The 14,664-nt window shown below is 44.7% G+C and overlaps 1 protein-coding gene across 1 annotated transcript in view; it reads right to left on the bottom strand.

The window, feature by feature from the left end:
• Positions 1 to 3,568: 3,568 nt before the first annotated feature.
• Positions 3,569 to 14,664, bottom strand: part of LOC138946775 (uncharacterized) — a 61,532-nt gene continuing 50,436 nt past the window's right edge. The window contains exons 23-24 of the mRNA XM_070318178.1: positions 7,095 to 7,237; positions 3,569 to 3,727 (exon numbers count right to left, since the gene is read on the bottom strand). Of these exons, the coding sequence (XP_070174279.1) occupies positions 3,605 to 3,727; positions 7,095 to 7,237 (266 nt within the window). The 3' untranslated portion in view covers positions 3,569 to 3,604. The remainder of the gene's footprint in view (positions 3,728 to 7,094; positions 7,238 to 14,664) is intronic.

Here is a 14,664-nt window from a genome sequence, read left to right on the forward strand (position 1 = left end):
AGTTGAGTAACATTAGACATGTTGTGAATAGCAGTTATCACAATGGTCTGTATCTTTAATGTAGACAGACTGACAAACACTTATGATACAGATTATGAACTTATCTCAAAGTTGTCGATAAAACTCGCTTGCTTGATGCTGAAGAGGCAATTTGCATCTTGCAAGCGAATTTCGTCGACAATTTTGAGATAAAAAAATAAAAAATAAAAAATGAAAAATAAAAAAAAAATAAAAAAATCCCTGCGCTTAGAACTGTACCCACGGAATACGCGCGATATAAGCCTCATATTGATTGATCTGTCTCATAAGTGTTCGTCTATCTACCGAAAAGACCACTGGGTCGAAGTACTGTAAATGTCACAACGTTTTGTTTTGTCATAAATGAAATGTTCCAATAGCAGCTACCATTTTAGTTTTTTGATTCTGAATTTTGGAACGTTAGCAGTCCATCTGTTTTGGGATTTGTCTTATCACAATGGATCTTTTGATTATTGGTCATCAAGTTAAACGTGAGTAAGCCTGAACATTCGTTGTTTGTGACAAAATGAAGCCATACAAGGTCAAGGTATATCACAGCTTATATGTGACTGAGCGCGAGTCAATTAATATTCCTGTTTATATTTATCAGTGGGTTCAATTGCCAGCAACGCTTAAGTGAATCATTCATCAGCATAACACGGGGTGACGTACCTTCTGGTTTGAATCTGAATATTGTATATGAAGGTACGAGAGCTAATGCATGTCCATTGGCCTCAAGTAACCACTAATGCCTTTTAAAATTAAGACCAACATTCAACATTAACCACAAAATCAACCAAAACATTAATGATAAAGTATGGGCTGGCCGGGACTTAATCTTACACTCTTTTCTGGCCTTTTTTCATCAAGATGAAAACACCTCAAAATATAAAGAATGGTCACAACAGAGAAAGTCCGTTTCAATCCCTCTGTCTAAAATACTGCCTGCAATGCGAACATTTACAATAATCTAACGTACGTAACATACTGCAAAGTTTGAGTAATGAAAACGTTAACTTTGTTGTAAGTCCAGTCCTTTTTTCACAGTGCAGCAAACAACATTATGGCAAAATGTAACCAAAATGAACGGTTTGAGTCGGGTTTTAAACTGAAGATGGAAGACAAATTACTGGATTAAAGTGGGAGCATGCACATATGTTCTAGTTTCTCATCAAACACACGTATGTTATCTTGTCATTTGATTTGAATGGTTTTGAAAGACATGATGGTTTAAAACAAAAACAATTGAACAGCCCACTTGCACCATATGATATATGTTCGCTTTTGTTATAGGTAATGTATATGCAAAAGCATGTTGCATTACCATGAACAACTACAACAATTAACAACACCAAGCAAAAATGAACATAAAAATCTGTGGCAGAGGCAGACATTTTGTGTGTGGACCATATGACGTAAAGTCAGTGCCCTAAACCACACCATTTGCACAAGAGACACTTACACTGGACCGAAAGTTATAGTAAATGTCTTTATAAAACCAAAATAACCAACTAACAAACAGCAAAATGTAATCTAGCTACTGGCACAAGAAAACGTTACTGTTATAGTTGCTTGAATTTACTCTTTTCTCGGTCCCCCAGTTGCTCCTGCCCACAAGCTTTAAAAGAATTCACAATCAAAACAAGGGAGGGGGTAGTAACTTAATGATCATTTAGTGTGAAGGCTGCATCATGATTTTTTGTATTCAATATATTTGTTGAAACTTAGATAATTAGTGTCTCAAACATGTATTCTCAATGGCACAGTTCGTTCGTCTAAATGAACCATTTCACATGCAGATGTGCGGTTTGATTTTTGGAAGACATTAAAGGATTTGATATTTTCCAAAGGCAACGTGTGATCAGAAAATGGCAACGTTGTAATTTATGATGGCGCACAGAGTAAAAGACAAGAAAGATATGTGGGCAGTAAAGTGTCTCTCTGGGTTGAAAGTATTCGCGACCACACATAATGCAACTGCATGAGGACTGCAAGAACGCTTTACTTTTCTCTCAGGCAACTTACACTTTAAGGACATGTGCATGTTTTAAGGCAATCGTTGAACTGTTTGACCCCTTCAAACTACAGGCACATTTTCTGCTGCACCCCTTAAAAGACCGTTACATTTTTGTCAAAATAAACAATTCATAAAGGACAAATATTGGTGTTAACATAAACTGGCGTCTTTGTTTACCACTGCACTGCATGGCCATGCACTGCTGTGACTGAATAAACGCCTGTCAGGGACTTTCACCACTGATGAACATGGACAAGTACAACATTTAAAGGCCCAAGTGTATAGACCTCATGCTGGCTGCCACTTGGACTTGAACTTGAAATTGAAAAACAGTTGTTTCAGAATCCACCAGTAGGCAGGACATTTTCAGGTCCAGCAGAGGACAGTTAAATCTGTCTTCTGCTGGCAAGCTGCAGACTCTGCATCTGTGTAATTTGCTTGCCAACCTCCTGTTTGCAAGATGGAAAGTAATTAGTGCTCTAGTCTAAATGCTCTGCCTCATTTGTACAAGATTCTCCTGTTTGCATGTCAAAAATGGAGACTGAAATCTTGGCTCATCTACATCCTGGCACCCGCACAGATCATGTGACACCATGAACACCTGCATGGTTGCATAATTGCAAGGCACACATAAATTGGACAGACAAACATTCCCAGAATACTGGCCGGTCAGTTTCTGAATGATTCAGACCCCAGGCAAGAAAACAGTTCTCGGTGGGAACAGTAGTTGCTTACTACCCATTATGCCCTTTGGGTAGGGCAGCAAGAAGAAACAGTATTGAACAGTTACGTTGGCACACTCAAGGCTTTGGAAGGAAGAACGGATCGCAGGACACAACTCCACTCTCAAGTGCCAGCGTCGATGTTTATGAGTGTTTGGAGGAAGAACAGATTAGCTAGGACATCCACTCTTCAGCGTCGATGTTTATGAGAGTTTGGAGGAAGAACAGATTAGCTAGGACATCCACTCTTCAGGGTCGATGTTTATGAGAGTTTGGAGGAAGAACAGATTAGCTAGGACATCCACTCTTCAGCGTCGATGTTTATGAGTGTTTGGAGGAAGAACAGATTAGCTAGGACATCCACTCTTCAGCGTCGATGTTTATGAGTGTTTGGAGGAAGAACAGATTAGCTAGGACATCCACTCTTCAGCGTCGATGTTTATGAGAGTTTGGAGGAAGAAGATTAGGACATCCGTTTTCAAGTGCCAGCGTCGATGTTTATTCTTCTTCTGCGTTCGATATTAATGGCCGTCATATCCTCAGGTCGGTGGCTGCCATCGATGTTTATGAGTGTTTGAAGGAAGAACGGATTAGGTCATCCACTCTCCAGTGTCAGCGTCGATGTTTATGAGTGTTTGAAAGGCCTTAAGGAAAAAACGGATTCGGATATTCATGCACTCTCAGGTGCCAGCGTCATGTTTATGAGCGTTTGAAGGCTGACAGGATGGCTTTCTCCAAGGCCAGCATGGGGGCCTCAGGTGCCAGCGTCATGTTTATGAGCGTTTGAAGGCTGACAGAATGGCTTTCTCCAAGGCCAGCATGGGGGCCTCAGGTGCCAGCGTCATGTTTATGAGCGTTTGAAGGCTGACAGGATGGCTTTCTCCAAGGCCAGCATGGGGGCCTGGGTCAGCACGGCAAGCACCAGAGCGACGAAGTAGCTCACCACCACGTAGCCTAGGTAACGGAAGAGCTGTGGACAGAAGAGACACAAACACCAGTTACAATAGTTGTGCAATACAGTGGAGTGCAGCCCCGTATTTCTTTCAATACATGACTTCAACTTAACAATTAGGATCTGTCCTACTTACAAATTGCCAGACTGAGAAAGCATCACCTTCTGACAAGGTAGCAAGGGCTGCAGTGCTCCCCTCTCCCCCCCCCCCTCTCTCTCTCTCTCTCTCTCTCTCTATATATATATATATCTTTCTCTCTCTCTATCTCTCTCTCTCTCTCTATATATATATATCTCTCTCTCTCTCTCTCTACCTCTCTGAGTCTCTCTCTCTCTCTCTCTCTCTCTCTCTCTCTCTCTGTCTCTCTGTCTCTATCTATCTCTCTCCCTCTCTCTTTTTCTCTCTCCCTCTCTCTTTTTTTCTCTCTCTCTCTCTCTCTCTCTCTCTCTCTCTCTCTCTCTCTCTCTCTCTCTCTCTCTCTCCTAATTTGTCTCTGTCCCTTATTTCTTTCTTTCTTCTTTCCTTAATGTCATTCTTTATTTCTTTCTTTATATCAAATACACACATACATGCACTGCCCACCACCCCCCTCCCTCTCCTTCCCTCTCTCTCTCTCTCCCTCTCTCTCTCTCTCTCTCTCTCTCTCTCTCTCTCTCTCTCTCTCTCTCTCTCTCTCTCTCTCTCTCTCTCTCTCTCTCTCTCTCTCTCTCTCTCTCTCTCGAATGGTTTGACCATGAATGTCAAACAGCAAAAAGGCATGTCCGTAAGATGTTACATAAATGTAGAAAATCAAAAGATGTTCTGGACAAAAATATATATTGCATTGCTAGGCGTGAATATAAATACCTGATCGTTATGAAAAAGAAAAGCTATAACGCTGGTCTACTCGCTGACTTGAGCAGCTCAGTAAAATCGCAGAAACTATTTTGGGAAACTATGAAGAAACTTTCAGGGAGGAAAACGCAGCCGCGTCATAACATTACTCCAGATGATTGGTTCCAACATTTTAAGAATGTACTAGAGAAGGACACACATGTAGCTATAGTGGACGTCGTTGATGGGGCTGTGGATGAAAATGCTGATGTTAATGATGAAGGAAATGATGATGATGTTGTTGAACATGTATTAGATAGACCGATTTCGAAAGAAGAAGTCACTCTTGCAATTAGAAAGCTGAAGAACGGAAAGTCTGCTGGTCCAGATGGGCTGATTGGTGAGTTTTTCAAGCATTCGGGTGAGGCTGTGGTGGTGTTTTTAGTAAGGTTGTTTAATGTCTTGTTTGATAGTGGTTTTTACCCGGACAACTGGAAGGAATCAATAATCTTGCCTCTGTTTAAGAAAGGTCAGATAAATGACACCAATAACTACAGGGGAATATCACTGTGTGATGTCAGCAGTAAATTATATAGCTCCATAATTAATAACAGATTGCAGGAATGGATTAGCATAAATGATATTACTGGTGAACATCAAGCTGGATTTAAAAAAGATCATTCAACAGTTGACCATATCTTTACACTCCTGGCGGCCATCCAGAAACAGTTTACAAATAACAGAAAATTGTATGTCGCATTTGTTGACTTTGAGAAGGCATTCGATTCGATTTCTAGGAAACTTCTGTGGCCTGTACTTATGAAAAACGGTATTAGAGGAAAATTGCATCGTTGTGTGAAAAGCATGTATTTGGATGTGAAAGCTAAAATAAGATGTGGCGCTAAATTTACTGATGTAATCAATTGTACATATGGGGTAAAACAAGGTGATGTATGTAGCCCTGTGTTGTTTTCGTTATTCATTAATGAATTAGCTTTGGAAGTAATGGAAAATGGAAAACATGGTGTGACATTTGATTTTGTTGAATTTTTCATATTGCTTTTTGCTGATGACATTGTATTGCTCTCCACAACTGTTGTTGGCCTGCAAAGACAGCTGAATAATATGTACAATGCAGCTTCTCGATTGGAGTTGAAAGTTAACATGAACAAAACTAATATTATTGTTTTCCGTAAAGGAGGATATTTAGCTAGTTGTGAAAAATGGAATTATGGTGCAGATAGAGTTGTTGTTGTTAACGCTTATAAGTATTTAGGAATATTTTTTTCCACGAGACTCAGTTTTAATGTTTCCTGTCAAGATTTGGTGAGTAGGGGTAAACGGGCAGTGTTTGGTATACTCCGTGTGTTGCACAAGCTAGAGAGTAGTTCTTACACATTGTTTACAAAATTGTTTGATTCTCAAGTCCAACCGATTGTGCAATATGGTGCTGAGATTTGGGCTTTCCAAAAAGGTACTGAAATAGAAAAACTACACTTATTCGCCATGAAACGATTCCTACATGTAGACATGAGAACACCAAACGACCTTGTGTATGGTGAATTGGGAAGATTCCCAATATATCTAAACTCATATGTAAAGTGCATCACATATTGGCTAAAACTAACAAGAATGGAAAATTCTAAGATCCCATGTAAAGCATACAAAGTTCTCTATAATTTAGATTGTAATGGCAAGATTACATGGGCGACGGATGTTCGAAAGTGTTTGTTCTCTCATGGGTTTGCAGATGTATGGTACAACCAAGGGGTGGACAGTATTGGTGGTTTTCTAAAATGTTTCAGACAGCGATTGATAGATTGCAGATGGCAAGACTGGAACGACCATATGCAAAGCAGTGATCGATTTTCTACATACAGATTGTTTAAGACCACAAGCAGTACTGAAGCGTATATAGATATGGAAATGAACAGCTATGTGAAAAGTGCATTAACTAAATTCAGGTTCGGTGTATCGGATCTTGCTGTACACAGGTGTAGGTATAGTGTACGGAGTGAGGAAGATTTGTTGTGTCGTCTGTGTAAATTGGCTAAAGAAAATGAAATACATTTTATGTTCTGCTGTCCTGCACTACGTGACCTAAGAGTATTATTGATAAAGCCAAAATATTATAACCATCCATGTATGTACCGATATACTTTGCTTATGTCTACTGGAAATGTCAGTCAAATATCCAAATTAGCACAATATATTTATCAGGGAATGAAAAGATTAATCACCGTGACATGATCTATGTACACATGTATTACTGTTTGATGTATACAAATTTGGGTCATTTATGAAACACAATATTTGCTATGATTATGTTGTATATGGACGCATACCCTTCAGAAGGGGCTCTGGCCTAAAACTGAATAAACTTTCGTATTCGTATTCGTATTCTCTCTCTCTCTCTCTCTCTCTACGTGCTCTCACTCTCTAATTGTGAACAATGTCATAAAACCAGAAGAGAAACAACTCGATCACCACATAGCCTACAGTGAAGTAAGCAACGCTCTCACTCTCTAATTGTGAACATTATTGTCATAAAATAGAAGAGCAGCAACTCACCACATAGCCTATAGTGAAGTAAGCAAAGACTCTGTATGCCAGCAGGTCACAGATGATGATCACGGGATGAACGAGGTAGACACAGTAAGTCAACCGTGACAGTGGCAAGAATCCTCTCCATGACAGCACCTTGTTTATAGGACCTGAAAACAAAGAAGTCAAATTATCGATATTGTACTTGCTGTCAATTGAAAATAATTTGTTTTATCTCTATCTCACTTTCTCTTTATCTTAATCTCTCTCAATCCCCGTAATCAACTACTTAACAAGCTTCCGACTCTGACGTCATTTTCTTTTTACGTCATCCCTTTTGAGTCTCGCAATACTATTGAAAAGGTCGAGCTCATTAACCCCTACTCAGCTAATATCAAGTTCTTTTATTTTTCTCATAATTATTTGTACAACATATCGGTCTTTCAACTACAAAGACCGTTAGGTTGATTGACAACATACTAGTGAATGTGTCGTTTTGTCTATAATTAAACGTTCCATAAACTAACATTTTGGTTTTTTTATACCACAAAAGAAATAATCCACCAATCATTTGCAGGGGATAAGACTGGTACTTAACAGTGATTTAGTTAAGTCGAGTGATCGCAAGATTATTTTACAGGCCTCAATTTGACTGCATGGTGATCGCGACTGTCTGACGAGTTGTGGCAGCTAGATTTGACATAAGACTTTTATCAATCAATCAATCAATATGAGGCTTATATCGCGCGTATTCCGTGGGTACAGTTCTAAGTGCAGGGATTTATTTTTTTATTTTTTTATTTTATATTTTATGCAATTTATATCGCGCACATATTCAAGGCGCAGGGATTTATTTATGCCGTGTGAGATGGAATTTTTTTACACAATACATCACGCATTCACATCGGCCAGCAGATTTGAGGGTATTATGGGTTTAGAAAACTGAGCTACAGTGCAAACCCCCATTCCAAGACCTCCAAAAGTCTGACAAAATCAGGTCTTAACAAAACCTGACTAAAAGTAAACAAGTCGCGTAAGGCGAAAATACAACATTTAGTCGAACTCACAGAATGAAACTGAACGCAATGCAACGCAGCAAGACCGTATACTCGTAGCGTCGTCAGTCCACCGCTCATGGCAAAGGCAGTGATATTGACAAGAAGAGCGGGGTAGTAGTTGCGCTGAGACGGATAGCACGCTTTTCTGTACCTCTCTTCGTTTTAACTTTCTGAGCGTGTTTTCAATCCAAACATATCATATCTATATGTTTTTTGAATCAGGAACCGACAAGGAATAAGATGAAAGTGTTTTTTAAATTGATTTCGAAAATTTAATTTTGATCATAATTTTTATATTTTTAATTTTCAGAGCTTGTTTTTAATCCAAATATAACATATTTATATGTTTTTGGAATCAGAAAATGATGGAGAATAAGATGAACGTAAATTTGGATTGTTTTATAAAACAATTTTGTTTTTACAATTTTCAGATTTTTAATGACCAAAGTCATTAATTAATAAGCCACCAAGCTGAAATGCAATATCAAAGTCCGGGCTTCGTCGGAGATTACTTGACCAAAATTGCAACCAATTTGGTTAAAAAATGAGAGCGTGACAGTGCCGCCTCAACTTTCACGAAAAGCCGGATATGACGTCATCAAAGACATTTATCAAAAAAATGAAAAAAACGTCTGAGGATATCATACCCAGGAACTCTCATGTCAAATTTCATAAAGATCGGTCCAGTAGTTTAGTCTGAATCGCTCTACACACACACACACACAGACACACACACATACACCACGACCCTCGTCTCGATTCCCCCCTCTATGTTAAAACATTTAGTCAAAACCTGACTAAAAGTAAAAAATAAAGAGACCAACAAGCAATGTACTCACGTCAAAATGACGAACACGGAACGAATAACAGCGACGTTTCGACCTAAGGGTCTTCTTCAGAAGTACATTGCTTTTTGGTCTCTTTATTGTTCCCTCTCACGTGCAGTCGCCATTGTTTAAGGGGTTACTTGTGTGTTCAAATCGCTCGTCAGAAACATTACACATTTTGTGCACAGGTTCCTCTAAGCAATATGGACACATCTGTGCAAAGAAAAAAGGGGGTCGACGTATTAACTTTTTTTTTAGAATTTTTTTACTGGGGGTTGTCAAGTACGATTTTGCGAAAAACACTGCGATTTTTAACATGATCCCAACTGACATATTTAGCTCTACAAATAATAAATGGAAAATTTCCTAAATAAATTATCATTTAATTAATATACTTACCCGAATCACATTAGCATTGAGTCACCTGAGATGCTTATCACTGAAAAACGCTTACCCGGCTAAAGAATTTAAAGGGAAGCAACCCCATCACCAAAACGAAAGTGAAAGTAGCTTTGGTAATGGGCCAGTACACCGGGAGTTACCTCCCATACGGGTGTATGCCACGTCACTTCCTCTAGGAACACGTGCCTATTATCATACGGCTTTAAAAAATCTTAAAACCATAAGCGGGGCAGGTGGGAGGGAATACAGTATGTGATTCGGGTAAGTATATTAATTAAATGATAATTTATTTAGGAAATTTTCCATTTAATATCATATTCTTACTCCGAATCACATTAGCAGATAACATCAACAAGGCGGTGGGCTAGAAATGAATCAAAACTCACCATCAAGTTCTGGACAGGAACTGGCCTGCTGCTATGAGCGCTGGAAGGCCTCTGGAGCCATCCTGTCGAAGAGCTGTGACGTCCCGAAGATAAAAGTTTATGAAAACATCTTCGGAACGCCAATACGCAGTTGTCAGCACCTCCTCTAGACGTCTGGAGCGCAGAACTGCCAGAGAGGATGCCCACGCCCTCGTCTCATGGGCTCGGGCCGAGTCAAGTGGCAAGGAGGGCATAACCCCCCCCCTCTTTGTGCGCCTCCACTCATAAGCCTGCTTGATGAGCGAGGACACCCACCGGGCCAACGTTACCTTCGACAAATCTTTCTCGCGCCTAGTAAGGAGAGAGATAAACAACAACTTCTGAGAACTAGACCGAATCGGCTGAGTCCGGGCTAAGTACAGACGAAGTGCCCTCACAGGGCAATTGACCGAATCGGGGTCACCCGGGGCCAACGCGCTGGTCAGAGCCTTAACTCTAACCAGCGGAGAGGCCTGCCCCGGAGACTGATTCTTGGCCAGGAAATCAGGCCGGAAACGCAAAGATGCGGAACCGTCCGGCTCAAAGGAGATATCTCCAGGCTGACCCGACAGGGCGTGGACCTCGCTACCCCGTCGGGCCGTAGCCAACAAAAGGAGAAACAGCGCTTTGCGAGTGACATTGAACAGACTGGCCTCGCTTAAAGGCTCAAAATCCGCAGAACGAAGGAATTCCAGGATTAAAAACAAGTCCCACTTGGGAGCGGGCAAACGAGCTTTAGCTTCCTTAAGAGCAGCCCCTTTAATGACTGCAGCTATAACGCCCCCGACTCGAACAGAACGACCAATCTGCTGAAGAGTCGCCGAGATAGCGGAGCGCCGGACCCTCAACGAGGAGACTGAGGCGCCCTGTGAAGACATGAAAGAGAGGTGGTTAGCGACCTGAATAGAGCGCGGAGCCACCGAACTCACCCCTCTAGCTGAACACCAGGCAGTCCATGCCTTCCAGTGGGAAGCATAAACTGAAGAGGTGGACGCTCTATGCGAGCGAGCCACCAAGTCCAGAGTCAAAGACGACGCCCCAGAGCGCTTCAGCGAGTCCCGAACAACTTCCACACGTGAAGCTTCAGAAGACTGGGCTCCTCGTGTGGAATGCCTGTTCGGGGCTGCACTAGTTCCCCTCGCACGAGTGCGAGAGGAATGGGGGGCCCTTGGGCAAGCCGAAGAAGATCTGGAAACCAGACCTGCGACGGCCACAGAGGAGCGACCAGAAGAAGAAGGGCCGGCTCCTCCATCTCCGCTTTCCGGATTACTCGGCTGAGTAACGGAAAGGGAGGAGTCTGAAGATCTGTATGTGCCCCCCAACCCTCCCTGGACGCATCTGTAAAGAGGTCCAGGTCGGGGAGGGGCACGACGATCGGAACACCTCTGCAGACCCACTCCGTGTGCAACCACGGAAGGGTCGCAGACTGGAACCATCCCTGCAAAGGGATGAGGGCGTCCCAGTCCACCAGAGGAGAGTCCACAAACGGCTTCAGCGCGAACTGAAGCGGACATTTGTGGACCCGGCCCAGTGAAACCAGAAGAGCCATAGACTCCATCTGCCCCAAGATGGAGGCGAGCGAGCGGATGGAAGCCATCAGGAGAGGTAAAGTGGAGCGAATCTGAGCTTGGAGCTTGTCCACCCTTCTCTGAGAAGGCTGGACAGTCCAAGCGACCGTGTCGAAAGACATCCCCAGATAAGTGAATGTCTGTGACGGGGTCAGCTCCGACTTTACCCGGTTGATCGAGAACCCCAACCAGTTGGATTCTCGAAGAACCGTCAGGGTATCCTGCGAACAGCCGCTCTGGGACTGGTTCATGATGAGCCAGTCGTCCAGATAAGCCCGCAGACGGATACCCTGGGACCTCACCAGTGCACAGACCTGTCTCACCACCATGGTGAAAATCCACGGTGCGAGAGACAGCCCGAAAGGGAGTGCGCGAAACTGGTAGATCTGATCTCCCCACCGGAAACGAAGCCATTTCCGGTCGGTCGGATGCATAAGAATGTGAAAGTATGCGTCCGTGAGATCGATCGAGGTCACCCAGTCTCCTGGGCGGAGAGAGTCTCGGACAGAGGCTGGCGTCTCCATCTTGAATTTTATCTCCCTCAAGAAAGTATTGAGGAGAGATAAATCCAACACGGGACGCCATCCTCCTGATGCTTTGGGAACAGCGACCAGACGCCCGTAAAATCCCAGGGAGCTGTGGACCCGAACTCTCTCCACCGCGCCCTTCTGCTCCAGGGAGGCAATTTCCGACTGCAAGACGGAACGTGCTTCCTGCGAGAAGGGGGGCTTGAACCGCGGAGGCACTCGGGTAAGAGGCGCCTTTTCCTCCCGCCAGAGTAGACGGAAGCCCGAACTCACCACTCCCACAATCCATTGGCTGTCTACTACCGACATCCAACGAGAAAGTGCCCGGGAGGGGCCTCCCGCCATCACCAAGGTGGAGGGCGGGAGGGAGGTGAGATCGGGAGCGCTTCATTGGGGGTGTGGCTTACTTCCAGAGCCGCCACGCCCCCTCCCCGATGCCGTCCTCTTCTTCCCACCACGAGCGGCCGGCGAAGCCTGCCGCTTCTGAGCTGGCTTGGGGTTAGACGATGTCTGAGCCTGCTTCTGTTTAGAAGGCTGAGACTGTTTCACCCCCTTCAGAGTGTAGTCAAGGAACTGACTGTCCTTGTTTGACTGAATCTCCTTCTGTCTGGCATCCAGTGCCAGCGGACAGAAGAGAGACTCCTCTGAGACCGGGGAGACTCTCAAGGTCTCCCTAGTAGCCAGCTCCGTGAATTGGGACTGCGAGAGGAAGAGATCCCTCCTGCAGAGTACCGCTTGGGTGTACTGCAGGGAGGAAAGACGCAATTGTTCCTCATTGACCTTGGCCAATGCGGTCAAAAGCGCAGAGACATCGTCCGCATTCTGTTCTTCACTGAGAGTGAAAGGAACTAGCGAATCGGTCAATGCCCGAGACAGAGCCCGAACGAGAGTCTCCGCAATGGAGGACAGTTCGATCTGCCGACGTCCAACCTCCTCAGCAGAGAGGAGGGAAGCCTCGGAAACCGGCAAAACCGAATCACGCTTGATCGGTTTAGTCAGAAGAGGCAGCAATTCCCGGGAAACCGGAAGGGTAGCCCTAGGGAGTGCAAAAGACGCCAGCCAATTCTGGCTCTGATTGGGCATGCCAAGCTTCCTATTGGCCGTAGGCACGAAGGAAGAGGCTTGGGCAGCTGAAGCCACCCACTGCTGAGCTGATTCCGGAACTGGACCAAAAGGAAGCAGTAACGGAACAGGCACTGGCCGAATACCACTCCCCGCATGTGCTGGACGAACCAGTGAATGCGAAAGTTGGTAAGCCACTGACGGAGACTCGGCGAACCGGAAGGAAGAAACATCCTCCTGTGCCGGCCGGAAGTCCGCCATGGCAGAAGGAACGAATGATGCGGAAGAGTCCGCAGCCACCACCCCTTCAGGAAAATAACGAGACGTTACTTCCGCCGCGACGTCAAGAACAGACTTGAGCTTCGACGGAAACACGCCCCGCGACTCCTCGCTGACCACTGATGGAGCATCAGAATAGTCACACGTGGAACCATGACCGAAGTCACCAGTTCCGGAAGCAGAAGCATGCCCTGGCAAACCGGAAACCGGAAAAGCCTGAGCACTAACGTCATCCTGCCGCCCAAAACCCTGTGAAGGTAAAGGGTAAGCAGGACGACCATCCGCAAAAACCGGAGCTGGATGAGCTGACGTCACTCCCCCGACTGAGCGGAGTGATGCCTGCTCAAGCCTAGGCGCTTGAAAGCCGGAAGGCGCACGCTGTAATCCACTATCTGGTATCCGGAAGGAACCACCAGAAGAGGAAGAAGCGTTTCCGGCCGAAACCGGAAGTGTAGTCAACGGAACCGCAAAATGCGGAAGTGAAGACTGCACTGGTTGACTTCGCGATCCGGAAGGACCGGAAGTCAGTGAATACTCCATCCTGCCGCGACCGCCGTAGCGTGCCGGAGCGGACGGATCATCACTTCCGGCAAGTGCCGGAAATGCGGCAGTCGAAACCGACTGCCGCCGCTGTTCGAACAAGTCCGGGGCCTCGTAGGTTATCGCCGGAAATGAAAGATCAGCAAGGTATCGGTCGTGACCCGATGCGAAAGAGCTGTCCCCCGAAGGAGAACGTCCAGGCGCCTCACGAGGGCTATCGGACCAGCTCTGCTTACCAACCGACGCTGAAGAGGGAGGACGCTGCTCCAAGCCGGAAGTGGAGGACAAAGACACGGAAGCCAATGCCCGGACGTCACTGCCAGATGCCGGAAACGCCGAACTGCTGGCGACGGAACGCTGAAATTCTGCCTGCACCAAGCTGCGGATTTCTGGAACCAGTGACTTTAACAGAGAGGAAACCAACGCACCTAGTCCAGGTGCTAACAAAGAAGACGAAGTCTCCGATGTAGAGACAGGTGCAGAAGTAACAGTAGCGCTAGGCGCCGCAAAAGAAGCAGAAGTAGTAACAGCGCTAGGCGCCGAAATTGGTACAGCCAACAAAGTGTTACGCTCTTGGTCTGTAACAAGTAACGTTGCTTTGGAAGAGGAAGACTTAGCCTTAATTTTCCCCTTGGGGTCCGACTTGCCACGGCGCTTGTCTGAATCAGACATGTTGACAACAACACGTGGCAACGCGAAAAAATTTACTGAAACATAAGTCTAAACGACTGGAAAATTCAGTAAACACACGCACTAATGCGTTAACAAAATACTATAGCTAAACTTGCCCCACAAGCAGAGGCACGGAGAGCTACAAACAAAGTCACACGAGCTAGAAAACTAACTCACACAACAAAATGGCGACACGCAAGACACTGACACAAACGTCAACAACACGTGGCAAAGTAAAAAGATTTACTGAAACGTAAG

Source organism: Littorina saxatilis, linkage group LG14 (genome assembly GCF_037325665.1).
Source record: "Littorina saxatilis isolate snail1 linkage group LG14, US_GU_Lsax_2.0, whole genome shotgun sequence".
NCBI classification, from domain to species: Eukaryota; Metazoa; Mollusca; class Gastropoda; order Littorinimorpha; family Littorinidae; genus Littorina; species Littorina saxatilis.